Here is a 27193-nt window from a genome sequence, read left to right as displayed (position 1 = left end):
GGGGTAAACTTTGATGGCGCAAATCCCGAGAAAGAGGGTGTGCCGTTAGACAAGACCTTGTACATCCGATAGAGTCTTTCCAATATGGGACAGCAGTAGACAATTTATATCGTTTTTGGGTGATACTTCTCGGTTTTCACTTTCATCCCATGTATTGTGTCGGTCGGCTTAGGCCAATGCGACCAGGGTGGTGGGAAGCGCCAACGGTCAACCTTCCCGTTGTTCCTTTTCCCCTCTCGCCTCATCCCGGAACCAGCGCACTTCGTATATCCCCGCGCAATGCCGATCGCATCAATTGCAAGTAGTAAAGTGTGTCGCAATAGGATCAATGAGTGCTTAGATATGTAAGATCGGTGATGCGACAATGCAGAAGCCCTCAAGAGGCACCGGGTCAGTTTGTGCCACACGGGATATAAGCCGCAACGACAGCAAGCCCTCTGTCGAAGTGAGGTAACAACAGCTACGGTGAAGCTAACAGTGCGCAAGATTTGAAGGCAAAATCTGCCTATCATTTATCATTATGCCATGAGTTTTAGAAGCATCCAGAATGAAATGAGTACTAGAGTGGTGCCGGCGACAGGCTTGGATAGCGGACAGCGCATGAAGATTTTCAGTCGACGGAGGGACAGCGAAGATGGGCTCACCCCGATAATCGCAGTGCCGTCAAGTCAAGTTACCAAGTCTCAATGTGTTTTGATAATGCAATTTGTAGCCTCGACGTTGTTTCGTTGGAGAGAGAGCTCGGCGCAATTGTGTTGCGGCTTGCGACAATGATCCGCACTTGGATCGCAGACAGCAAGCCAGTTCTGGAGCACATCGATCTCCCGTAGCAGCGGTGGTCAAGTATTACAACCTTATAAAAGAACCATGATTCTGCATTGGCTTCCGGCCACAACTTGAGCGGCGTTCTGGATTGTCGAGTGGGTGGTAAGTAGTCATCAGGTCGGGCGCCGGAAGCGCAAGTCGCCATCTTGCCGGCCCAGATAGGCCGATTTCTCGCTTTAAGTGAAACCATCGTACACACCACACCGATCTCCCCTCAGTCATCAACTCGACTTCTTCGGTCTCCTTCGCCCTTTACACCCTCAACCCGCCCACATCGATTCTCGCCTTCGTAAAGGTATACCCTTCCTCATCTTCTCTACTCGTTGTGTGCCTGGGCTTAGGTCGGGTTTGATTTGTCGCTTCGGCTACTGGGCCACCGCTGACATAGCCCCAGCGCTTCGTAGAGTCAGTCAACCACGACAATCCTCTCGCCCACATCACCCATCGGACCTCTTCCTCACACCGTCTCGGATATCTCATTACCCTGCGACTCTGCTGGAATCAGGGTCAGTTCAACCAGGTCTGTCTTTCACCTTCCCTCCCTCCCAATGGTCTTCCCAAGTCCCCTCCCCCCCCCGTCACTGGGCTTCTTTCGCAAGACGACGTCGCCCAGGTCGGCCGGACTCGGCTAGCAAACGGCCATCGATCCATCTGAACTTCACATCCGATTCCATCCCAAATTTAATAGCGAGGCTTTTCAGGCGCTGATATGCTGACACTGATTCTACTCAATCCCAAGGGACCGGTCGTCGTTGTCGTTCCGTTGCGCCCCCGATCCTGGTTCTGGTGTTGCGACAGCAAGATTCCCCTCCATCCACCATCGAAAAAGCCCTGCGTCTACATTTCCACAACATCATCAGTTCACCAGTAACGCACACACTGGCTGGTACCGTCGACAGCTATCATTGTGGAAGGTGAGATGCAAAAAATCTGTCCCTCTCCCACAACCTTCACACATCAGACCTTTCCTGTCGCTGTCTCCACCCCCCTCTTCCCCCAAGACATGGATGCCGCCCGGGCGAGTCCTTTCCTCCATACATGAGCAGTGGGTTGATGCAGTCATTGGTACAGACAGTAGAGGCTATCATATCGGATTCCTCTTCTTCTGGTTCGGCGCAGCATGCAAGCCGCCCAGCTTGACGGGCTGTCCACCATGGCCGATTCCTTAGTGAAGGCGGATGTCTTGGGAAGAGACCAGTCGCAAAGGCCCCCGACCCCTAAAAATGTCGCTTTTGAGCTTCTCCTGGACGAGAACTCCAAGGTGCGGGCTCGGATCCCGATGCGCGTTCAGATCTACCCTCACGATACCACGGATTCCATCGTCACCACCGTGAAAAATTTCTATGGCATCTACGATGGTACAGCCAGTGGAGTAAGCTTCGAGGATGAACATGGGACAACCCTCATCGCAAGGTATGAAAATCTGAAGAATAATGGGACTGTGTATGTGAGAGTGATTCCCATTCAATCATTTGGAGAATCCTGCTATGCTGGCTACCCCACGGAGCGCAAGCGGCCCAGTCTGGGGGAGCCGTTCCAGATGACTGAGAGCATGGTCTCCAGCATGGAACAAGCATCGCGCCCATCATCACGTCTTGCCAGGAAGCGCAGCGTGTCTCCATCAAACCGCAGTCGCCGCAGCGCTTCGCAACACAAGCAGGCTTCCCGGAGCGGCCTGAAGAGCCGGGGTTCCAGTCATGCCGGATACCCGGAAGAGGACCTTGGGCTCAGCGACAGCGAGTCAACCTATAGTCGCAAAACGCGCGGGGACACATTTGCCAGCTCCGATATCAGTATGGAAAACATACTGCAAGATGGCCGGCGCAAGCGACCAAAGTTTGACAGTTCGGTAAGCTTCCCAAAACTACGAACCCTCGAGCTTTCTCATGAACTTCCTGGCGCTGCGCGCGTGATTTTTACCTATTGTCCGTGTTCGCTTTTGATGGCCGGTTGAGACTAACATTTGTTCTCTCTCATCATAGGAATTGCCTCTCTTCGCTCCTCCTCAAGTTCCTCTTACAACTTCGACCTCCTCCATTTCCCCTCAACGCCGTTCGGTGGGTCAAGAAGGCGCTGGTTCTCCTTTTGCTCGTCCCACTCATCGCCCTTATAACTACCAGAATGCGCTTCCGTCGCCGCAAAGTTACGGGAATAGCGAGTACAGTGCTGGGCGTAACGCTGTCTATGCGACACCTATGGTCCCCGACCACGTGCACCGAACTCCATACGGCAATTCGGGCAGCCGTGTGAGCGGCCATGGTGTGCTTCCGACCCCGGATCCGACCATTGCAAGCTGCATTTCCGACGAGGATGTTGCCATGCAACTGATTCGCTTGGGCGATGCATCAAATTTCTCTCACGGTCGCACATCAGCCTCGACGGTCGATGATGCGTTCAGTGGTGTTGCTGATGCTGCTTCTTCCGCGGGCGCTACCAGCGATGGCGAAGATTTCAGCGAAGATGAAGATGATCTTCCGGCTCGTCGCCGGCTGGACTCAAGCCCGATGCTCCCGCCTGGTGCCATCAAGCGTCACCACAAACGCCTTGATGACATTCTTCCCAGTGCGGATAGCAGCGAGCACAGTTCCGACGGGGCAGATGACGGCATCAAGAGCGAAGGCGAGGAAGACGTTCTCTACAAGGAGTATGTTCCCAAAGCCAAGAAGCCTAGAAGCCGTCCGTCCTCTGCCAAAGTTCGGACTACCAAGCCGCCGGCCAAACAGGCCAAGAGCAAGAATGGCCAATCCACGGTGCGCAAGCAGACCGAGAAACCCGTCGTGCCGGCGCCACCTCTCAGCCCCAGCTCTTCCCGAAAGGTCTCCAATGGCTCTGTCAACTTCCAGCATCAATTGGGTGCGGATGAGGAAGATCTGTCAACTAAGCCTCGCTGCCAGCGCTGCCGCAAGAGCAAGAAAGGCTGCGATCGCCAGCGCCCATGCGGGCGATGCAAGGATGCCGGCATCGGCATTGACGGCTGCGTCAGCGAGGACGAAGGCAATGGCCGCAAGGGTCGATACGGTCGTCACATGGGAGTCCCCGTGAAAAAGAATGCCGATGAGCTGGAGGAAGAGCGACATGAGCCACCTTTGCCCGTGAGCGCACCTCTTGTCGACTCTGAAACTGCGGACAAGAACAAGAAGCGAAAGCGCTAGTCGCATCCTTCCTGGATTCTGTTCCACCCCGCTCTCGTCTGCTTCCGTGACTTGAGTGTCCAAATCTTGGCGCCTTATCCGGAGGCGGTGTCGGCCTCTTGTCTATGGCTTCAGATCCCATGACATTCAAGGTCCCCCTCACATTGAAGTCAAGCGGCGAACGCTTGCCTACCTCATTCGCTCTCCCATCTATCGCATTCACATCTACGTTCTCCCTCTCTGGAGACGATCATCAGTGGAATCATTGCCGGAAACCCTGAACACTCCTTACCACCACACATACCTTCCTACACTCCCTTTCGGCTCACATAAGGTCGGGTTCTCGGTTCCGTTTTCACGACGTACAGCGGCTCAATTTATTATTCTGTGTGCCTCCGCTATTTCGGCGTCTGTGTTTCCAGCTTACTATCTATCGAGTCTATTCTTGTCACTTTAAAACACTCCTTCAGAAGTCATTGAAATTAGAGTTCTTCATACTGAATCATCTTTTCGCCCAGTGTCTCCCGAGGTCACTGCTTGGTGTTTGATCAGGTAGCTAGATCATGAACATTTTCTAGATTTATGTAGGCATTTGGTTCAAATGAGTGTGCGCATACTACATGTTGGATGTACCAGGTATTTGTACCTAATAGGAGACACGGATAACTTGGAAGGTATCTAGGACTGGGTTTGGGACTAAGATTGCACCTGACTGGAGGAGTACCTGGTGCTACCCGAGATTTATATACTTCCTCAGGTCTTGTGCAACCGTGACACGGGGTCGAATTGAACCACAAAATTTCATCTTAGCCACACAACCTCCTCCTTGTTCGGAAAATGTCAATCGAAAGTATCGAAATAATGTAACTCACCCAGAAGCCGAACGAGGGACCCCTCAGTCTGCCTGACTGTTGCCTCGAAGTCAGGTCGCAATTGACCGATAATGCATACGGCGAGATCACGTGGAGTCACCGAGCCCTGTTCGCCAATCAAAAGCCTCAATCGATAGATGCTCTGCCGCCGATAAGTGCTCGAAGGCGGTGTATGGTAGCAAATCGCCCCGCTGCATTTTCGACGCGGAAGAGAGAGAATCGCATCCAGATTTTTTTTGGGGGGTAGTCTTAGAAAAGACATTGATATCGACATTGCCAAACTTGCTTCGGGTGTTTTGGCTGGAGTGTGCTGATTTGAGGGACTCGGGGCCAAAGCTGCACAAAAGTTTATACATCAGTGTCAAAGTCAGTGGGCGTCTTTCGCCTGAAACATCTTTTCATCCAATCAAGCAGGACGCCAACGGCGTCTTGCCGTCGCAGCTTGAAGCAAACATGCCTCCCAAGGCAAGCGCTCGCCGCGCAGCCCCCGCAAGTACAGCAAACGCGACTGCCTCAACCCCTCAAAATGGCACCGACTCCGGTACATCAACCCCAAGCACGACGCCCGGTCCCGCTGGTCGTCCGGTTCAGCGCCTACAATCACTCAAGAACCGCAAACCTTCCGGAAGCATTCCTCCGGCGAATCGACCACCTACTGCCCTTGGCGGCGAGCAGGCCAAGCCTGTGATGAAATACAAGCCCAAGGCGGTCGTACGTCGAAGCAAAGAAGAGCGTGACGCGATTGAGAAACGCGAGCAAGAACGATTAAACGAGCGACTCCGCGAAGCCGCGGCCATTCAACGAGGACGAGGAAGCCGTGGTGGACGGGGTGCCTTCCGTGGCCGGGGCGGACCGATGGGGATGGGTGCGAATGGACCCTTTGGGTCTGGCATTGGAGGCGCACGACGGGGTCGTGGCGGCGGCTTTGGAGGTTATGGGGCAGGGGGAGGTGGTGGTTTTGGCGGTGGTGCGCGAAGTCGATTCCGGTCTGGAATCAGTGGTGGAAGTGGCATGGACTACGATTCAGAAGAAGACGACGAAGAGGGCCTGCGCATCAGCATTGACCAGATTGGGCTGGAGAGCGATGATGAAGACGAGACGGACACGAAACAGATCAAGGGCAAGATTCCCATGCGCACCCGCGAGGGATTGCGACCTGTGCGGGTGACTCGCCTGCAGCATGAGGAACGTGTGATCAGCGTGAATATGGAATCCAGCACAGCCAAGACCGATGAGGCTCGTCAAAAGCTGGAAGCGGCCAAGGTCGCAGAGGCCAAGGCCAAGGAGGCCGAGCCTGCTGCAGCGCCGCCGCCGCCAGTGGACGAACCGCGAGTGAAGGCCGAGCCCACGGACGATGCTGACACGCTCATGGCCGATGTGCCGCATGATGACGATGGCTTCCTACCTACCCAAAGAGTCCGAGTTCGCCGAAAGGTGTCGAGCCCTCGCGAACTGTCAACGCCCGACCCAGCCCAATCCGAAACCGAGCCCGAACCCATTGCAGCCCAGAAACCCGTCGAGGTCCGCAGGGACCCCAGAGAGCTACTTCGCACGAAAGAAGAAATTGACGAGTATGATCGCCACTTGGAAGATCTGAATCACGTCCGCAATCTGTTGTACTATGAAGAGATCGTCAAATCTACAGAACCGACATCCACTGCCGCCGAGCCATCTGCTGCCGAAGGCGAGCCTGCCGTGGAGCCATCTACGGAAACTCAAGACGGAGACGACGAAGAGGCCGACGATGACACCGAAGATAATACCACCAACCAGGCTCTGGTGGGCCAATTGTTCCTCATGCAATTCCCTCCGATGACCCCCAACCTCACCATCTCCCACACCACTTCGCCGCATCCATCGACGAGTGCGGCTCCAACACAACCGGAGCGGGCTGAGCAGCCCACGGAGCCGGCCGTGAAGACGGAAGGCGAGGAAGTTCAGGTCGTGGAGGATGGTGCCTCTGATGTTCCCAAGGTCATCACCGCTGCCACGGAATGGGCCCTTCCCGCAGGTCGGGTTGGTAAACTGAATGTGCACCAGTCGGGGCGGGTCACGCTCAATTGGGGCGGCATCAGTTTCGATCTTGACCGTGCCACCACCGTGGACTTTGTGCAGGAGGCGGTGATTGTATCTCGTCCACCAGAAGAAGAGGATGGGGCTCCTCCCCGGGATGATAGTGAAAATCGGGTCTGGTCCATGGGTCAGCTTTGCGGCAAGTTTACAGTCATGCCCAATTGGGACGATATCTTGTGAGAGGGCATGACCGATGCGTCCCCTCTCGCATTCCACCAAGGGATATCTACACCGTTGCTTCATCCCATTTTGAATAGTATCACGAAAGAACCTATTTTTTCTTTGAAAACAAAACTTCTTTTGCTATTGGTATTCTAATAAGTCGCCGTTTATCCATCTGTCTCTCTGCGGTTTTTGTGTCTTTGAGTAAAGCAGGGCTTGAGGAACGATGTGACGAGTTTTTGGCCTGGGCTTCCATCTGGAGGGGTAAGTAGATGCGAGCTCGGGCAGCCGGTCTCGATCAATATGCATGCAACGTGATGCCTATCACTCGAGTATTCCCAATGTACTTTGATACATGATACCTTAGTAACTAGCTCCAACTAGTAGTACTAGTGACCTAGTAGTACGATATACTGCTTCAGGCGGCACCATACGTACCTCCATACTGTCGCACAATCACAATCGTAAGCTCTCGACTTTAGCCACCGAGCACATGACAGCGAGGTATCGACCAGACGAGGGCAAAATACACAATCCACAACATGAGCTAGCGAGTCACAGTTCCAGATCAAACCATCCACGATTCAAGGTACCGATATCTTGAAAAGTACTGTAGCACTCCTGAAAGCTTGTCTTCATACTGACCTGCGGGACCGGAAGAGCTGGGCTGCCAAGATGCATTAGTGTCCCTTCCAACGAGTAGTTTGGTCGTCTCTCGTCTTTTCCCGTGCGTTCCCAGAATGGAAGGGTACACTGCACATCAATCCATCAATCTCGGGATGCCGCGACGATGATCCACGATGATGCAACCCGCCCCTGGAGGGCCCCCGTTCCTGTCAGCCTCGTGATGATCATTACGTCGGGGCTTGTTGATGGGCTTCGGGATTTCCAGTTTCTATCTTCTCGGTGTACAGTACACCGTTACACACCGTCTGGTGTATGGTTATATACAGTTAAGAGACTGTATTTCATTGCGTTCACGGTACAGTACGGTACTATCGACTCGTCGGGATAGATTTCCCTGGTGTCGAAAGTGGGCGAGACCCGAGAGACTACAAGGTTAATTAGATTAAACCAGTGTGGTGGATGCGCACCGCAACACTAGTGAGTCGTGAGAATTGACCATCGCGAATGGATCTTACGAGAGAGAGAGAGAGAGAGAGAGAGAGAGAGAGAGACGTGAGTCCCCCTTCGGCCTGTCGAGATCGTCAAATGTGAAAAAGGAGCAGCTCGCGCCCCTCGCGTTTGGCTTGGCTGATTGGCGCTGGTGGTGAGAAGGACACTCCGGTACGGTACTTGGTCGAGGATGACCGTTGAGGACTGTGGTCCTTCTTTGTAGGAAGCCAAGTGAACTGGCGAGTCTGACTGTGAAGAGGCAATCTTCTCCACATGGCAGGGGGGGAGGACGAGACTATCGGTGTCCAGATCTTTGGAGCGGACACGTTGAACCCCTAAACATGACGAGCATAGTGAGGAAATTCCATTACCATCGTAAGTACGGTGAGCCAGTGTGTACTGGAGGCCTCGCATTGACTACACATTCAACATAGGGGTCATTCAGGGCCTCATGATTTGGGACAATGGACATGATGAGTTCCGCGTTGTCTTCATTTCCTCTAGTTCATGGAAATGGCGATTCGACAATCTTGGGGTCCTTGATCTTCGTGACGAGCTCACGGACTTGGGACTTGGCTTGAGTGGCTCGGGCGCGAATTCCCAAAACGAAGAGAGAGACGGAAATGACCGCTCCTGAGTTCCGCTTCTTCCCCCTTTAAATTTGTGTTTTTTAACCTTTCCACCGTTGATGCGCGAAAGTTGCCAGAGAGCCGTGGTTGTGCTGATGAAAACCCCCACTCAGGGGGGGGGGGACCACGTCTGTGTGAGAAAAGACAGCTTACAGGATAGTACAGTATGGTACATTCAGTATTGTATAGTCCGATTATCAGTACAGTACAGCACTGACCTCCATGAATTATGGAGTCGCCCGAAGCCCTGATCTTCTTGCTCACTTCCTTGAAATCGTATCACCTACAGTATCATTGAGTTCTGCCACCAGTGTACGCGTACGCCCGCATCAACCGCGATTTGAGCCCATAAGACTCCATCCAGTCGAGGGCTCCACATAGCCCCATCTGTCAGGCCCTAGTGCTCAGCACCAATCAGAACCTCCATAATAGGACGGTAGCCTTGGCGACCATGGCCAAGATGACCACTTCGTCAACGGAAGTGGATTCCCACGTCCAGTCGCCAATTCGCTAATCATCTTTCCGTCAATCGGTATTGTGTATTGCACTGTATACAGTCATACATGACAATACACCAGAATGGTCAACGGATAAGGAACCCCTGGTGATTGTGTGCCTCTCGACCAGTCTGGATTGAGAGTCCATCAAACTCATTTTTTTCATGGTCATCTAGACCCCCGGATGGACTCCTGAGGTGTTGACCTTTCTTTTACCTTTTTTTCTTTTCCCTGTTCTATTGGCGTCTTTGCAAATTGATTTGTCCAGCGAGGTTCAAAGACCCTCCTTTTCTGGTTGGTTCCTATTTTTTTTTTTTTTTTTTTTCGGCGTGCTTCCCCTGCGTGGACCAGCCTCCTCCGCCCCCATCACAACACCTCCACCAAAGTCCACCTGTGCGGCGTCTTCTTCCCCCCCTGCCTCAATTGTGCTTCTGGTTCTTCTACTTTCTGAACTGCCCCCCTCTCTTCTCACTTCTTCCATTTCTCGTTCCTTGCAGGCGGCCTGGATACGTTCGCACCATCGAGGTCTCGTCGTGATCGATTGCTCTCTGTTCGTTGCCTTGCCAACTGCCACCGCTGGACATTGCTTTCTCCGACCCGCACCTCCTTGGCATTGCTTGTTTCGCGCAAACATAACGGCCTCTTCACCCCTCTGTGAAGCTTCTCAAGTTTCAAGAGCATCAGATTCCACCTGTTCCTTCTTCCACATCGCCCTTCCACCTCTTGCGTGGTCCTCTCAGCGGCCCCGGCGATCCACGTCTCGAGAACTCGTCCCGATGAAACCCTCCAGCATCTTCCTGGCCGTCCTGGCGCCCGCCGCGGTCCTGGCCGAACCTCTCTCGCCTGAAACCCCGAGCCTCGTCCACCACACCGACTCGCTCGTTCGGCGTGCGCCGTTTGCCACGATACCAGAGTCCTACAAGGATCACCTGCCCGACCCGTCGGTACACACCAAGCAGAGAGCGCCGTCGAACAAGCGCGCCGCGCGCAATGTCCTCCAGGCGCGCAGTGAGGGTTCTCTCGGCCAAACTCCATGGATCGGCATGGCCATCGGTCTGACTTGCACAGCGCTGGCTGCGGTCATGCTGGGTTAAGTGCGGACTTGATGAAGCCACCCTTCGGCCCGTCTGCAATTTCTTCTGGTCTCCCCCTTCCTCTTTTTAATCCGCATTCGACCTTCTTCCTCCAGCCCTGGAGCCTTTCCGACTTTGACACGATATGTGATACACGCGCTCTCCGAACATCTCCCTCTTTGATCCGACTCTCTTCATTTTCTTCACCGTCGACCTTGATTCAACCGGTCGCTGCAGGGCGGGTGATTGTGCCGGTCCCGGACGAGGGACACTCTACGGCCTCGCCCGCCTCTCTTCCCTTCTTCTCTCTCGCCCCCCCCCTTTTTTTTTTTCACTTACCCCTCATCTCTCAATCCTCTTCTACGGCTGCATCTTTGGCGAAATTCAGCGACATCTTTTTTTTTCTCTTGCTGCGGGATGATTGTGGATCATCCTGTCCGGGCTTTTTTTTTTTCTTTCTTTTTCTTTCTCTGTCTTTTTGGACATTTAGTCGCCCTTGCATCCTCGACTTGGTCTCCCGCGGGCTACCGAGCCCAGGACACAGTCGGACCATGCGTTTTATCTCTTCACACGCACCTGTCTCTTCCGCGGGGTCTCGCTCACCGGTTCGATCACGTCTACGTGATCGTCGTTCTCTCGCGCACGATTCGGATCATCGGCTGAGATCGCTGGGGAGATGGCTTGTACATGATACCTACTGCTTCTTTGATGTTTGCTCTCTTCGTTCCTCTTGCCCGCGGCGGGGGGGGGGGGGACTTGTTTTTCTTGTTGATATAGACACTGATTGATGGGCCCATGATGCGCAGGGCTCCTCTCCTGCGCCATGGACTCGAGTAAATGGACTTAATGAATGTATATACCAGAGGAATGAGGGAATCCTTTTGTTCGTGACACTCTGACTCTTGTCTCCGCATAACGTCTCTCTCCTTGGACACGACCTGATATGGAAAAACAAACAAAAACAGAGGTCGAAAGCGGGAGGCTAGACCCGGTCTGGATCTTCCGTCTCCCGTCTCCAGCCCCAGCTGGTCATCGGATTGGCCGTTGGGTCTTGGGTAGGACGATCATAGTAGTCGATCGTGAGGAACTTGATCAGTTAATCGTCGATAGTCAGGTACTACTAGTACTTGTAGTAGTAGCAGAAGTAGTCGCCCGTCGGGCCCATTGACAACCAGACTGACGATCCCATTTGATCCAGTCCCCCGTCCAGATGTGTGATTTGTGTCGAACTGACATGGACCGCGCACCGTCGCTGCCTGGGCTCTGAAACAGATTGGAACTTGCCGGCGAGGTGAATACTCGATGATGGGAATTGATTGTCGAGATTTGAATATCTAGCTCATGAGCCTCGAGATCGGGAGGGAGGTCAAACCGGTCATTTTCTTGTCAAACATCAAAAATAAGAGGCGAGAAGGTGTCTCTCGGGCTTTTGATGATGGAGGGGAGGTTTGCTCGTCTCGTTTCGTCTCGAGGGACATTATGGGGGGGGGGGCGTACTAGTAGTGACTTACTAGTATGTACTTTTGTACTTGTATACTTGATGGTACTCTGTCAATGGTAGTAGAAATGACGAATGACTGGGTACTACAGGTGAGTGTCTTTTCTCTCTCTCTTTCTGTGTGTGTGTTACAGTCGAGTATCAACCTCTCCTCAGTTCTGTCCTGAATTCATCTTAGTCTTCTAGAGTCTTAATTTATCTCCCTAGGTCATTCTAGCACCTCATACTGTGAAAAGGAAAAAGAAAGGGCAGTACCTCGAGTACAATCAGTAAGAGACCTGGGAATCCAAACTTCCCACTGCATCGTCACCGGGGCGCAAGCGCAGATCATCTGACCACCCCTCTCTCTCTCTCTCTCTCTCTCTTTCTCTCCTCCTCTCGGGGGCGCGGGCTAAATAGAACGAAAGGAATCTTCAAATCTTGGGGGGAGGGAATACATTCACATTCACATTCACATGTTGACGCATTCCCAGCAGCTAAAAGAAAAAAAAAAACGAAGGGCCCCCCTCTCACTTGGGACCTGAATTTATCGGACAATTCTTTTTTTCCATCCTCCATCAGTCATTCTTTACAGTCAATTATTCTGAAATTGTTCTCGTTCCAGCTTCGTTCATTTCAGACTTGATTTCACTCGTCCAGGTCCTCCGACCGTTTTTGCTTCCTGATCCCAACCTTGGTTCATATACTCGTGGAAAAGGAACATCCTCACATCCTCCACTTTGATCATCTGCTGGGTCTTTTTTTTTTCGCTGCGTCGTGTGGATTTGAGGACTTGAAGTATGTATGCTTTCTAGCTCCTTCAGCTACTGACTATTGAGTTTACCAAAGACGGGAGTAACTGAGGATATATGTTATAGTATCTCCTACTCTATCATTCATCTTCTCCTTGTTGATCGGAGTACCACATATCGGGCAAGAAAGCACAGCGCCATCATTCTCCAGCATGACTCGATATCCCGATCCTATCGTCTTGCCCTCCGTGGGCCGGGAGATTGGGATCATGATCGCCTTTGTCGGAGCCTGTCTGATGACGATGGCGATGTATTCGGTGATTTGGCGTCGTAAGTGGATTTCTTTTCGTTTTTGATGCACGTCTGATGATACTTTTAGGAATTCAAGCTCGCAATCACGCTGAAGATCTGGCTCGTCGGAAAGCTTTGAAGAACCGTGCGGTGCGAGAGCCAGAGGTCCTTTCGGGAGCAGGAGGAGGTTTGGGACGGCGAGTTGGACTGGAGACGAGGGGATTGTATCGGGTTCCGCAGGGGTCGGGTGTGGGAGTGGAAGGTGATGGGCCTTGGGGGAGAGAAGATCTTTTGTGATGATCGGACGATTCTGGTAGATGATCCCTGGTCGCTAAAGGTTCTTGTTTGTCCACGCGCTCGGCGGGTTCTAGAATATCAAAGTAAAACCTGACGATCGCAAGGGAATGTACAGTTGCAGCCCAGCCAGAGTGGAAGGTTGAATACAGAGTCCAATCTTGGAAAGAGAAATAGAGTAATCTCTCTCTCGCCCTCTCCTTCACCCACAGATTGGTTCAGCAAAGCCTCTCGTCCACAACAGACTCCCCATAATCACCACCAACAATCCCAATCCCACCCCGACGCTGACCGTTCCATACACATACGCATGTCTCCGCCGCCTCACTCCATTCAACTCGGCGACCCATGTACTCACCGTCGTCAGACTCCCACAGAATCCATCCATCACCCCCTGCAACACCTGACACCCCGTCATCGCCGCCGGCACCACCGCGCCCAGCCCGGAAACATGTTGCAGATCGTAGCAGAGCCCTTCCACCGCCACCCCGAGCATGTTCACTGTAAATGTCCCCAAGGGAAACCACGGGACCCGACCATTCAACCACTGGGACACGTAGAATCGACCCAGACAGCCTATCGGTGCAAACACCACGGCAAACACCGCCTGACCCCGCCACGTATCCGCGCCCTGTCGGTCTGGCGGCCAGATGGCCAAGATCACCGCACCTAGCCAACACCCCCCGGCCAGCGGGACCATCACCCGGTCCACCACCCGACGAGTCCAGGTGAAGGGCATCGTAGGGGTGACACGGGTCAAGCCCACAGCGAGATGCGCGCCCACGATCAGTGCCGACAGGCTCAACGACACGGTGAGCAGGATCACCGCCACCAGAGCCATGAGACTATACCCGCCATTGCGTGGGGCGATGCCCACGCCCGCGGGTAGCGATGGATCCGGAAGCTCGTTGGCCAGCGCCAGGAACACGTCGCGCAAAAAGCTCGAGAAAGAGGTACAGCAGCCGCAAAAGCCGGTGGTGAGACCAATGTATAGAGGAATAGTCTTTTTCACGGCTTTGTGGGACTTGGCGCGTTGAGCCGCTTCATGGTCCGTTCGGGATCTGTGAGACGCTGAAGAAGGCGAGGAGGACGAAGGGTTACCCCATTCTTGCTGGAAGAGGTTTTTATCTTCGATCAGAAAACCCATGATCAAGCTACCGGTCACATTGGCCCAGAGGACCCCCGTGACGACGGGAGCGCCCACGTAAACAGTGAGCGACTGTAGGCCCAGACGCGCAAGAGTCCCCAAGATGGAGAAGAAGATGAGGTAGGAGAGCGTATAGAGCTGAGTGGCGCGTGCCGACAGCGATTGGGCTGGCGCCGGCGCGGACTCCTTGGCCGAGTCGGGAGCCCCGGCGTACCATTGTTGCCGTTGAGATGACGTCCTCGAGATGGGTTGGGGGGCGATGATCTCGGTCAATGCGGGGTCGGCATCTTCTTCTCTCGTGCGCGAGGCCTGGGTGGTCGAGGGACGGCCAGGTTGTCCATGTGTAGTAGCATCCCATGATGACCTTTGCGAGGCGATGCGCGGCACCGGTTGCGGAGCTCTTGTCTCGGTCAACTGAGGGTCTGAAGTGTCCTCGGCAGATGCTGAGGAGCCATGCAGGGGCCGTTTTTCTCCCAGGGACGCCATCCATGGAGTTCGCGAATCGAACGAGCCCGAGACGAGTGAGACAACGAGACGAAAATCGTGAACCACACATTCTCGTGATGGTCAGCCAACTTCGGATCTCCGGGAGGAGGGATCCACAATTGTCGGACGAGTGGGTCCCGCCAAGACGCGAGGAATTTGATAAGGAGGGTGATAAGGAACGTGACAGGGTGATAAGGTGATAAGACGAGGGGGCTGATTGTATGGAGATCTTTCCACCTGACTGACTGTTGAGGATCAATTCGTCTGTTCATCATTCCTGATTCTTTATTGATCCACGAAGCACACTATCGTATCCAGTATATCCCAGGATACGTGTGGATGTGTCATCTGGATGTTCAATTGATGGCGCACCCGGACAACGGAGAGTGGCTCGTTCCTGTCAAAGAGTCTGGTCCGCCTCGATGAGATCCGCCAGAGAAGTGCCTTTTCAATGTATCGCGTCTCAGTCTGGATCCTATCTTGAGAGCGACCATAGTCATCAGGCTGTGTATCTCTATTGGCTCCCAGAGCGTAAGCATTGAGAGATGAGTCAGGCCCATGATTGAGCGTGGACAGTAGAGCGGTCTTGCTGGTATTCTCCGAGCATCGAGCATCATGGGAATCCCAGCACCCCCGTGAACTAAAGACACTGGACACTGAGCCGGAGTCCAAAGTCTCAACGTCTCAACCGCTCCAACGGTATATGAGATAAGTCCAGTTCAGCACAGGCGGAACAACTGCGTTCAACCTTCCGCCTCTCGATCTCGGGCAGATAAGAAACCCCATCCACCGCAGGCCCGCTTCTGTCCGCTCCTCCGCAACTCGACACGCAAGCAAAGCTGCCCGAAAGGAGACTAACTTCCCCTCTTCCTCCCTTCATTTAGCTGGACACTCCCCGCCTCTGCAAAGTTTCAACGTGACTTGGAATTCTCCAACGACGAGACCGCCGTGGACGTGACTTTTGAGCACCTCCCCCACCCCATCACCTCCTGCGTCCAACCTCAACTTCTGTGGAACCCTCTACCATCCCATTCCCGTGTATACTGGACCGGTGACCAATCTTCTTACCCTTTTCCTGCTACTCTCATCTCCCTCATCATGTCGCTTCCCTCCAACGTCCACATCTCCACCCACCCCTGTCTCCAAGCCAAGATCTCGCAGCTGCGGTCTCAGAGCACGACCCCGCGCGAGACCCGCGCCCTCGTCGAGGAAATTTCTTCCATTCTTGGGGTCGAGGCATTTGCGCAGGGACTGGCCCTGACGAAGACGGGGACGGTAAGTCTATGAATCCCTCCTCCGAGAGGTCAAACAATGGAAAAGGCAGTTGAGCAGTGGCCCTGCATGACCCGATGTCCCTCTTCTGGTGAATCATGACGCTCATAGAAGGGTGGATATTTCCGATGGTAGGACCGCACACCGCTGGGCATCGAGTATGAGACGACAACGATCGATCCAGTAGATCTGGCTCTCGTTCCTATTTTGCGATCTGGACTCGGCATGGTTGATGGTAAGTTTTTTTTTTTTGTTTTTTGAATCCTCTCGTCCGGGACAGGACATGATCGTGTCTACTTGCTTTTTTTCTCTCTTTTGGTCTTCTGCATCTGTATTTGCCTCTTCATGTACACTCCTCTTTGTCCGGTGCTCTGTTGGTCTGTACTCGGGAGCTCCGTGCCTCCACTTTGTCAAGCACACTCCCGCGATGATCTCCACTTTCCCCCCGCACTTCGGACTGAGATTCCACTCCAACTTCCCCTTCCACAGGATTGAGACACAAGAGATCGGAGACTAGAGAGACTTACGAGTCTATACTTTCATCTCCAACCACGAGAGCTTTTGAATTCTTCTCCATTCATCTTTCCCCCTCCTCCCATCTCTGCCCCTGACTACCAGACCGTTCTGCTTCCTCTTCCCTCTTCTCCACTAAACCCCCAAATCTAGCAATCAACGCCCTTCTCCCCACCGCCGTCCCCATCTACCACCTCGGCCTCTTCCGCGAACCCGTCGGCCTCCAGCCCGTCGAATACTACAACAACCTCCCCTTCTCCAAATCCGCCCTCTCCCCAGCCTCCCCGGCCGCCGCCTTCGACCTCGGTCCCACCGCCAACACACCGCCGCCGCCCGTCTCGCCGTCCTGCTCGACCCGGTCATCGCCACCGGCGCCACCGCCGATGCCGCCATCCAGACCCTCCGGGACTGGGGCGTCCAGCGCGTGATCATGATCAGTCTGCTGGGCAGTCGCGACGGCGTGCGCAAGGTGGCCGAGAGCTGGGACCAGGTCCAGGTGTGGGTGGGGGCGGTCGATGATCGCGTGAACGAGAAGGGAATGATCGTCCCCGGCTTGGGCGATATTGGAGATCGCTTGTTTGTGGCTTTGGGCAAATGAATAGAATGAATACATTCGACTGAAGTCTCAGATGATCAAATCGTTCTCCCTTGGGTGCAGGTCGTAGTAATGAGGTTGCAGGTCCCCCTGGGGCAGAAAAGGGTCACCCAAGTCAATCACCCCCTTTTCTTTTTTTTTTTGGACATCCAGTATGGGATAGAGACAAATAAGTGACCGAATATGGAGAAAGCCCAAAGAGAAAGAAGAGAAAGAAGGAAAAGAAGAAAATAACAGATCAAATTGAATCTCGTTTCTACTATTTCAAGTACTAGTCTATGACCTTTGCTCTTGATCCCCCCCCCCTTTTTTTTTTTTTTTTTTTTTTTTGAATTTGCTCTTTCTGAATCGTAGACGTATGCATATCAGTCGATACAACGGATACGAGGCGAGAGAGAAGACCCATGGCTTATAGCTCTGGAGGGGGGAAATTTGGTGACATGGATGCCCTCATCGTATACGCATGGAGGGGAGTCCATTGGCGGGGGGTCAAGGCGTCCACACGTTCAAGAGACCCCAGAGCAATCCAATCAACGCCCAAGCACCACACGTACGTGTGGGTGGCATCATGAAACCATCTAAGACCGACGAGACTGCCTCCCAAAGGACGATCCGGCACAAAAAGAACCATTTTTTATCCCGCCAAGATATGAGGTTTGTATTCATCGATTACGTAGTGTACAGAGAGAAACACGCGCAGAAATTCGGCAACAGCACAAAGATCCAAAAAGGAAAAAAAAAAAAAGAAACGTCATCTGCGAAATCAAGGGCAGATGAGAAGCGCGAATGCGAAGAAAAGACGAAATCAAAGCAAAGAGGAGCAAGCATCCACAAAAAAAGGAGACAACGGGCAAGACACAAACAAGGGCATGAAGCAGGAACACAGTCAACGTGAAAACGGCAAAGCAGATTGCGTTGGCGGGGGAGTTCAAAAACACATAACAGGCGTAACGAGTCAATAAAAACCAAGACCCGGGCCAGAGAGCCGGGACGAGCAGATGCAATTAAACTATCAAGGACATGCGCTCAAGCGCAATCGAGGACGAACCCTTTCATGCCCAACAGCGTAGAAGTGGACACAGAAAGACCCCCAAAGACGCAATGAACACAAGGCCCGTGACACACGCAAAAGAAATGTCCAAACTCGAAGAAGATGATCGGAAAAAGGTATCAAGACATCAAAGAAAAAAAAAAAGCCAAAAAAAGGATGGGCGAATGGACAAGCGGACGAGGGCACGTATTAGGGGCTAGAGGGTTGATCGCAAAGCACACAAGGCAGTCAAAGATGATCAGAGTAACTCCATCGAGTGCGAGACGAACACACAGGTCCAGCCAGGTGTCGAAAGGGGCAGAGCCATAGAGAAAGTGCAAGAAGTGAAGACCACACCGAACTCCCCGGACGAAGAAGTGAGGAAGGGAGAGGAGTAAACACGCAGATGCAAACCCAATCAAAGACAGAAACGAGAGCCGAACAACAACAAAATAAAAGCCAACAAAAACACGAAAAAAAGAAGCGAGTCAGGAATCACCACACGGGTGTCGCGACGGCGGTATCTTCCCAAAGCCAAAAGCCTAAAAACACCTCCGCCTGGCCCACAGATGATGAAGCCATTCCTGAATGTCCCAATATGTCCCGATGAAAACGTCCGAGTAGAGAGTGTGTTTATGTGTGAAAAAGGAGAGTGAAGCCACGAGAAAAGATGCACCCAAGAGAGACAGAGGGAGAGAGAGGAAGAAAAAGAAGACGAAAAGGGTAAAGCTCACTCTCAACCGGAGCCGAAAGGCCCAACAAAAGGGAGGGAGAGAGTGAGCAAGACAGAGAAGAGATTTCTAATACGCGGTGCCAACGCTGGCGAGCGACTTGGTAGGCACCGCATGAATGGGTTGGTCTTTGCCAACGCGGAGGGAATCTTCGTAACCGACAAGGGCCTGAGAGTGCAACTTGAAGGATTCACCCATCAACTTGGTAATTCTAGGAGGAAAGCAAGGTCAGCATGTCGTGGTTCGTAGGCTGGCTTCCGACGGTTCGTGGAGAGAGCGACTTACCCCCAGACAACTACCCCGTCAAGGATGTTACCCCAAACACGGGCGACGGTGGAGCTGAGTTTACCAAACGCATCAATGGCATCGTCATCGAACAGGTTGCGCACTTTGTTGTAGATGGCCAGTTCCGCCTCGGTCGCTGGCTCGTCGTCATGTTCCAGGCGATAGAGCCAGAGACTCAGAATGACCATCAGATCCAAGCCACAGAGCGGGTGTTCGACGCTCCAGTTGGTGGCGGAGGTCTTGGCCACCCAGTTGATACCCTGGATCGCCGCGATTTCCATACACTCAAAGCATTGCTGCACCACCTTGTTCATTTCCTGCGAGCGCTTGACCTTCTCCCGGGCGACCGTCATCGCCGCAGCCACCTCGTAGGACGAGTGATAGCGCATGGCTTCCTGGATGGACTTTAAGTCGACTTCCAGGCGAGCACGAGTGTTGCGATAGACGGCCATGGAGTTGAAGATCAATGGGTGACCCTTTTGAGGAGTGCTGAGCGGAACCACGATGGTCTCGGGCTCGCACACCTCCAATGAATTTTCCCAGGTCTCCAGCGCCAGTCGGAGCTTGTACTCTGTGACCACATCCTGAAGCGCCTCGAAGCTGCGCTTGTGGTTCCACACCTGGAGGAACAGAGCGTTGATCAGGACACGGGTCGCAAAGGCACTGTAGCGCGTCTGCTCACCCTGGAACAAGAAATCGTGAGCCTCGCGGACGGTCATCGAGCTGGCGGCGGCAATGCTACGGCGCCAGGTCTCCTCGTCTGCGGTCTCCAGGTTCCAGAGAGATTCGGATGAGGGGAGCTCCAGATTGTCGAACTCGTCAAAGCTCATGGCCGGGGTGTGGTTGAAGGTCAGAGTGAGCATGCCAAAGAAGATGTACACGGCGAAGTAGGTTCGGCGGCAAGATTCCTCCTCGATCCAGTCCTCGCGGGAGGGCTGGGTACCCTGACGGGCCTCAGTGCGCAACTTGAGTTGGTAGCGATTGCCCGCCACCATGTTCGCCAGCAGACTCTTGATGGAGCAGGTCCATTCCAGACCCTTGGGATCACCGCTCCAGCTCTCAAAGACCATGTTGAGCAGCGTGCTTTGCATGAGCCAGAGAGGGCATTTGCGCGAGTCAAAGTTCTCCTTGTGCTGCAGGAATTGATTGACGAGGACCTTGGAGCCGACGTGGAGCATGAAGGCGTGGTCGCGTTCAAAGGTGTACAGGGCACCGATGGACAGGACAGCGAGGAGCAAGGGAGTAGGTGCTGAGGTGGGGTTGAACGACTGCTGATGCAGGAACGGCAGGTGAGGGTGATACAGGTTGAAGTACGTGGACAGGTACCGATTCAGAGCCGCAGTGGCGGGAATTTGGAAGTTCTCGGGGAGGGCACCCAAGGCGTCCGCCTTTTGCACGCTTTCGATCACCGAGGTGCGCTCCGTCTCGTTGGCAATCTGAGGCGCCTTGGGCAGGGTCAAGGCTTGGCTGGGACCGGGAGAGCGGCGGTAATTGACAGGGCTGACGGGACCGGTCATGGACGGGTACGGCGACAGAGCGTTCGGGGTCGAGTTGCCCGACATGGGGAGCGAGTGGGAGAGGAGCACGTCGCCAACGGGACCGTGACGATCGATTAACGTGGGCATCGAGCCAGCTTCCGCCGGGGAGACGAGAGTGTCCCAGGGCATCTGAGGCAAAGTGGCATTGCCCGACAGGTACGGGTCAAAGGAGCCTTGACCGGGTGAAAGGGACTCTGAGCGCTCGGAAACTTGACCGGTCGCCGCTGCTGCCGCCTTGTGTTGGAAGTCTGTCATCAACATGGCTGCGGTTTCAAGGTCGACCATACCGTCGCTGCTTGCCTCAATCTGCTCCAGCGTCGCCGGATCGATTGTGATCGAAGGCTTGGAGGGCCCCGCCGAGGACGCCTTTTGCACACCTCCATTTCCACCGCGTCTCCGACCCTCGGCGACCAAAGGGATACCGCCGTCCTTGGCATGCACTGTGCGGTCATGGCGCAGAAGAAGATCACGACGAACAAACGTACTGCGACACTTTAGGCACTTGAAAGGTCGCTCTTTGGTATCTGTGGTTTCCACACATTAGCAAGGTGAACACCCACCGATCCCGTCACTGCCTTTGACCTCGCGTCGACCAGAGCAAGACGGGCTGATGCAGAGATCCCCGATCAATGCCGGGGATCGAGGGCACGGGGGGGTATGGTCACTCACGTGAGCGTTCATGGCGGCTACGATGTTCACTTCGACTGAAAGCGCGATTGCAAAATTGGCACTTGTACTTCTTCTCGGGGGCTGAGGTCTTCTTGGCCGGCGAATTGCTGGCCGTTGCTGGAGCTGAGGGAGCCATGTGTAGATGTGGGAGGGAGGACTGAGTCGGCCAAACGTCTTGTCAAGCCAAAGAGGGAAAAGTCGACGACGAAGGTATCGTTCCCTGGGTGAGTTCACAGCGGTTCTGGAGGCGTGTCGACGACAGGAGTTCGTTGGGGAGCCTGATCATTCCTTGAAGTACCCGAGTCTGGTGCGCGAACCCAAGATCAAGTTGCGGTCGAGTTGTTTGGAGAAGGAAGTGATTTTTTTTAATTTTTGCGAGGATGCGCGAGTTGCGAAGAGTGGGAAATCCAGCCACAGGCAAGGTCAAATCACCGCGGGGGAGGGTTGCGGGAGTGGAGGATCAAAATGCAGTAGACAAGAAGAGAGGTCAACCGGAGAATAAAGAAGGCGTTGAAAGGAAGGTGCGGATGGGTGTTAAAGCGCCGCTGTAGAGGGGTTGAGAGGGATGGGTGTTGAAGTGGGATGGGAGGGGAAAGAGAAGGTAGAGGGGAGGGGGGGGAAAGAAAAGTGGATGAGGAGAAAAAGAGGAATTTCGGTCTTTTTGGAGGGGGGGGCACAGAAGACACAAGAGGGAAGCCCGAGAGAGTGTGAGTGAGAGAGGGCTGGCTATGAGGGAGGGGTGGTCGTGGCTTTAGTGAGTACGCACTGCGCAAAGACCTCCCCCCCCCTCCTCCAAAACAACATCGTGGGAGTGAGGGATGGGCCGTGGACCCAAGCATCGCTTACGGAGGGGCAAAAAGCGGGCCTGGTTTTTTTTGCCGTATTCATTTTACGTGACTGACCAGTTTTTTTCCGATAGGTGAGGAGGAGGGGGGGCGGTCACTAGTTGTTGGTGCCATTGTAGAGGGGGATGGCCCCGGGGCAACTGGGCCAGACGGGGGGTCAACTGGTCGCGGTACCACGACAGGGTGGGAAAGCGGAACAAGGAATCGCCCTTGAGATCTCGATCTCAGGTGACCCAGCCCCTCCCTTTCAACCTGATTACATCCGGCCACGCACTTTCCACTCCCGCAACCACGACCCATCCTCGTTTGGGGAACCTAGTCCCCATCTCAGAAGACCGGCGCTCATCTCATCTCCCTTCCTTCGCGTCGCTCGCGTTCTCGCCAGATGGAGTTAGTGCCCCTCCGACGGATCCCCTCCCCCTTCCGTCCTGGGAGATAATCGACTCGTAATAATTCCTTGAACACAAATCATGATCATTTCTCGACCCTAGTCTCAAAACAGTCGGCTGACCCAAGAGGGATGGTGGCTTATCCACGATCAAAAGGTTAAAATCCCAGACAAAACACGAAAAAAGAAATCATTAAATCATCTCCCTCCCAAAACAAGAAAGAAAAAAGAACGAAAAAGACAAAAGAAAAAAAAAAACCTCCAACAAGGCAGCCACATGGCGTCCTCGGAAATGGGGTTCCCTGCCTGATCGGGACCGCCGGACGTTCCTTTCTTTCTGACGCGAGTGTCCAGAGCCAGTCCTTCTGGATGGATGGATAGGTCCCAACTTCAGCATCCATGATCCTTGATCAGGTAGTCTAGTCGATAGAGGGACAGAGTCGCGCTGGCTAACAGTTTGCTTCAGTCCCCACCCAAAGTGACAGGGCGCAAGATAGCTGATTGAAGAGTTGATAGGTACCGTAGTCTTTACGCCGGAGAGAGAGAGAGATCTCAATCTTGTCTTGATGTCCAAGTATTTACACATACACACAGCAAGAGAGAGAGAGAGAGAGAGAGAGAGAGAGAGAGAGAGAGAGAGAAAGAGAAGAGGAAAGGTCCGGTTCCTTCTGCATTGTAGCTCATTCTATTCGACTACGGCGGGAGCTTCTCTTGTAAAAACTAGTCTCGGGCGATCGGAATGAAGTAATGAGAAGGATGGAATTCCGAGGTGCTCGGAAATGCAGGGGACCCCGAGCGAAAACACAAAGACAACCTCAAAAGAGTCCAGATGCAAAGAAGGGCACGGCAAGAGGCAAGAGAATCAAGATGGGCCGGGACCTATGCACCTGCGAAGAGCTCCAGTGGTCAAGACACTCAAAGCAACGACCCCCCCCCCCCCCCCCGGTGGATCAGTAGCCCCTCGCTGCATTGCAGGGCGCGATGGATCTGGACTCGGGCGCTCATACCGTTGCTCTCTCCAGATTTGATCCTGTGGTGATCGCCCGGGACACAACTGACGAGATATGTGGCTGGCATGTGAGGCAAGTTAGTGTCCGCGGCCGTGGCACCCTGTGAACGAGTCGCCCTCTGCTGGAGGGATGGCTCAGAGCAACCTAGATAGGTATGTGAGCGGATGCGCCAGGGCGCACTCCTTGGTGTCATCAGTTTTGATACCCCCTGTAGAGATGCCCTCAGTCCACATCGCCCATCATCCTGAAGGTTGGGCGGTGGATACCGGATAGTGATACTCTGCTATGTGGAAGACACCAGGTGGTCGTGAGTCGGGGAGTACCCAGCAAACAAGATTGACGCACGCGACAACATCCAGGGTAGGTGACCGTTCGACCGTGAATGGGAGAATTTAGTTTGGTTGAAACCCAAGAGGCTATCGCCCCATTCTACAGAACCTCAGGACACGTCCTAGTGTGGCTCTGGCGGAATCCACAGGGAGCTTGCTCCCCCAGAACCTTCTACCATCATCTCGCCATGGATAGAGATGGATGATGATCATGGCTCGATGGCGGGGGAGGAGGGGGAGGAGAGAAGTTCAACCGACGGAGCGTAGAGGACCCCGCGATGTCATCATCTCTCCAGCTTGAATCAGACTGTTCTTTCATGGCCCTGATCACCAACCATGGTTCATGACTGTCCTACCCCTCCCTGCTCTGTCATCCGCGATCACCCCTCCATCGTCGATCGATATGCAGAGGTACCGTGGGAACAAGATCCGATCGGACCATCATCCTTTCGCACCTTGAACACACGTACTTCGGTTGCGGGAGACAATGACCGATGGAGAGACTTGATTTGTTCAGGATAGCTCCCGACGAGAAGCTACATCATTATGTCATAAATGTCATCGCATCAAATGATCCTATGCTTATTTGGATCCCTCGGGAGGGGCATCAGTAACACACCATGAAAGAATAATCCCCGAGAAAGGACAGTGGTGCGACTCCATCGCCCTGTGGAAAATGAGACAGGGGGAGGCAAATTGAAGGCGGCCGCACACTGCGCTAGGGCGTCCCCAGGAGATACAACGTACATCCCGGCAATTGTACAGATCACTTCTCATTTCTCACTGACGACCAACTTGGGGGAGTTCGAAGAGAGGTCAGCCACTCGAGTACCGGGCAGCGACTTCCAGGTGTCTGGGCCCGAGGGTCGGTCCTGCGACTGCCCCCATCCGACGCGACCAGCAAAAGCGTCCTTGGACGAGACCCGATGATGAAGACTTGGCCTGGTCCAAGAGAGTTCAAGAGAAATGCAGTTTTCAGTAGCGGCCAACCACGTAAGGTGCACGCGTCTTTCCCCCTCGGCACTACTGAAGTTCAGGCAAGGTCTCAATCGGGCTCCGCCCTTGGTCCCCACCGCAGGATTCCCCCGCCATCACCAGGTGCAGGTGGATCGTCCACTATTGAAGTACTCGGGCCAGACGATTATGCAATAATATCCTTCTGCTTTACAGGGCTGGGTCACGGTAAAGGGTCAGCTATGGCTCTCCAACTAGGTGATCCTCAAGCTGGCCCAGTGCCAAGTTGTCCTGTCTACCTACCCGGCACCAATCATCCTGCCGATAAATGGGGGCGAGAGGCCAGAGAGAGAAGGGAAGAGAGAAAGCGAAACGTCTTGAAGGTTGACGAGCCATCATGAATCATGGACGGGGCTACGCAAAGTCAGCGCCACAGTCTGGCGTCCATTCCAGACGGGACTTTTCCGCTCATTACTCAAAAGAAAGGTCGCCGTGGCCGGAAGCTAGTTCTGACCTCCGGGTCTGGCTCCAGCCTTGAAGGATATTCTGATTGGCGATGGCCCGAAGCTTTGGTACTTTTGGACGCAGCCCAATTTTATGTGTCGCTCCTCGAGCAGGGGGTGCTAATTTCGCGTGGTCCTCGGTGACCGAGCGAGATCCGGATGTGGCGGTTAGAATGCTTGTGCCACAGCAGGTCTGGTCGGACCTGGTGGAACATGTTGGCTGCCCCCGACAACGTGGAACAAGTGAGCTGCGAAGGGGGACCAAATTGTGTGCTCGCGCCACGGTATCACTTCCAGGGCACACCACGTCCAGATGGTGGCGGTCGCGCGGGTGAGACACCAAGACCTTATTCTCAGTGGGTGGATCGCGTCTCTGCTACAAAAAGGAATTGCAATGGAGATTCCGGCGAACGATTCAGACTGGTCCGTCTGCGTGGCACCTCCAGACCATGGAGACGACAGAAGGACAGACTGCGGACAGGACCACTCGATCCAGGCGATATGCTCATTACTCTGTATATCCTGGCCCCTTGTGGCCGTGTCCGCATTTCCGTCGTGGTCCCTTCGGTATCAGCTGGTGGCTTGCAGGACGATCCGCATGCAAGATGAGAATCCGGGCTTACATCTTTGCGATGCGACAAGTGCGCGCCCGACTCACCTTTGATGACTGCCTTTCCCCATCGTCATCTTCGTCAGGTCGAGCGGTCCTAGACGCACGAAGAGGGTTTGCTGGAAGCGTCTCGTTCATGTTTCAGAGCGTCACATGTGATCACTCCCGTCCGAGACCCTCGACAGTCGGAGCTTTTCCCCACGCAGCGAAACTCCGGGGGGCGTGACTCTTGTCGGAGGGGCATCGGTGGTCCCCGAGCCGTGCCTTGCACAGAATGGCCATTTCTACTGGCCGTCCCGGTCTGAAGCAAAGTCCATCAGGAACGCTCTCTTTCAGGCCGAGCTAGTCGACTCTGTGCTGTCCCACGGCAACTTTTTCAGACGAGATCATCGCTCACAACGGTGGACCATTAAAATAGAATGGGTGCTTTCCATTGGTCTTACTGATATGATTAATAGTGCATGTTCCCTTTCCCCCCCTCTTCAGGCTTCACCGTTACGATAATGGCACAAAACAGAGAGACGGATAGGATTCAAAGACCAACTAAACGATCTACTATGAGCTGGCAGAATAGCACACCGCAAGATAGGTCCTCTATCGCAACGCGACCCTCCCAAAAGCCAGTTTCCGCAGCCTTAGCCATTCTGCCCGTGGCTGACGTGGGGCCTGCATCATACATTTTCACGAGGGGACTGCCGACGCGAAGAACCGTGACGCGGTTCCTTAGGAAACGCGTCGGGCCAAAAGGTGATGGGAGACCCCTCCTGTCGTTGGCAAAAGCTTGAAAAGGGGGTGGCAATATTCTCCCGGAGGACCATACATCTCAGGTCATTCTCCATTGGTCGCCTCACTACAACATTGCCGATCGATTGGTGGCCCACTTTGTCCATGGAGTTCGTGGATTGCGAGAGAGCTTCACTCATGTACGATGAAATCAACAGCAAACTCCCCCCCTCTCTCACCTACAAATTCGAGAGAGTCGAGACTAACAGATATGTAAAATTTCATGTACAATGATGCGCCCAATACTGAACACTGCAGCTCATGATTTGCTCATGAGCGCAGGGCAGAACTGGGGAACTGGTATGAGGCGGAT

The 27193-nt window shown here is 53.9% G+C and overlaps 9 protein-coding genes across 9 annotated transcripts; 5 read left to right on the top strand and 4 right to left on the bottom strand.

The window, feature by feature from the left end:
- Positions 1-673: 673 nt before the first annotated feature.
- POX_d05057 (uncharacterized protein) lies at positions 674-970 on the bottom strand (the record flags this gene model as incomplete). Its single annotated transcript, XM_050113909.1, has 1 exon — positions 674-970. One exon carries the CDS (start codon positions 968-970, stop codon positions 674-676), a length of 297 nt encoding a protein of 98 aa, XP_049968860.1.
- A 975-nt stretch (positions 971-1945) lies between these two features.
- On the top strand, positions 1946-3977 carry POX_d05056 (uncharacterized protein; the record flags this gene model as incomplete). Its single annotated transcript, XM_050113908.1, has 2 exons — positions 1946-2674; positions 2808-3977. The coding sequence occupies 2 exons, from the start codon at positions 1946-1948 to the stop codon at positions 3975-3977; spliced, it is 1899 nt and encodes a 632-aa protein (XP_049968859.1).
- A 1304-nt stretch (positions 3978-5281) lies between these two features.
- POX_d05055 (uncharacterized protein) lies at positions 5282-7081 on the top strand (the record flags this gene model as incomplete). The annotated part of the gene is made up of 1 exon (XM_050113907.1): positions 5282-7081. One exon carries the CDS (start codon positions 5282-5284, stop codon positions 7079-7081), a length of 1800 nt encoding a protein of 599 aa, XP_049968858.1.
- A 1439-nt stretch (positions 7082-8520) lies between these two features.
- POX_d05054 (uncharacterized protein) lies at positions 8521-8816 on the top strand (the record flags this gene model as incomplete). Its single annotated transcript, XM_050113906.1, has 2 exons — positions 8521-8554; positions 8614-8816. 2 exons carry the CDS (start codon positions 8521-8523, stop codon positions 8814-8816), a joined length of 237 nt encoding a protein of 78 aa, XP_049968857.1.
- A 1265-nt stretch (positions 8817-10081) lies between these two features.
- Positions 10082-10399, top strand: POX_d05053 (uncharacterized protein; the record flags this gene model as incomplete). The annotated part of the gene is made up of 1 exon (XM_050113905.1): positions 10082-10399. The coding sequence occupies one exon, from the start codon at positions 10082-10084 to the stop codon at positions 10397-10399; it is 318 nt and encodes a 105-aa protein (XP_049968856.1).
- A 2296-nt stretch (positions 10400-12695) lies between these two features.
- POX_d05051 (Fluoride export protein 1) lies at positions 12696-14825 on the bottom strand (the record flags this gene model as incomplete). The annotated part of the gene is made up of 2 exons (XM_050113904.1): positions 12696-13229; positions 13551-14825. The coding sequence occupies 2 exons, from the start codon at positions 14823-14825 to the stop codon at positions 12696-12698; spliced, it is 1809 nt and encodes a 602-aa protein (XP_049968855.1).
- Positions 14826-15923: 1098 nt separating this feature from the next.
- POX_d05050 (uncharacterized protein) lies at positions 15924-17208 on the top strand (the record flags this gene model as incomplete). Its single annotated transcript, XM_050113903.1, has 4 exons — positions 15924-16100; positions 16233-16332; positions 16764-16945; positions 17008-17208. 4 exons carry the CDS (start codon positions 15924-15926, stop codon positions 17206-17208), a joined length of 660 nt encoding a protein of 219 aa, XP_049968854.1.
- Positions 17209-19035: 1827 nt separating this feature from the next.
- POX_d05049 (uncharacterized protein) lies at positions 19036-21594 on the bottom strand (the record flags this gene model as incomplete). The annotated part of the gene is made up of 3 exons (XM_050113902.1): positions 19036-19177; positions 19252-21313; positions 21459-21594. The coding sequence occupies 3 exons, from the start codon at positions 21592-21594 to the stop codon at positions 19036-19038; spliced, it is 2340 nt and encodes a 779-aa protein (XP_049968853.1).
- Positions 21595-26629: 5035 nt separating this feature from the next.
- POX_d05048 (uncharacterized protein) lies at positions 26630-26776 on the bottom strand (the record flags this gene model as incomplete). Its single annotated transcript, XM_050113901.1, has 1 exon — positions 26630-26776. The coding sequence occupies one exon, from the start codon at positions 26774-26776 to the stop codon at positions 26630-26632; it is 147 nt and encodes a 48-aa protein (XP_049968852.1).
- Positions 26777-27193: the final 417 nt, after the last annotated feature.

Source organism: Penicillium oxalicum, chromosome IV, assembly GCF_001723175.1.
Source record: "Penicillium oxalicum strain HP7-1 chromosome IV, whole genome shotgun sequence".
In the NCBI taxonomy this organism is placed as follows: domain Eukaryota; kingdom Fungi; phylum Ascomycota; class Eurotiomycetes; order Eurotiales; family Aspergillaceae; genus Penicillium; species Penicillium oxalicum.
Note: the sequence above shows the minus strand (reverse complement) of the source record. Positions and strands in the feature narration are given on the sequence as shown.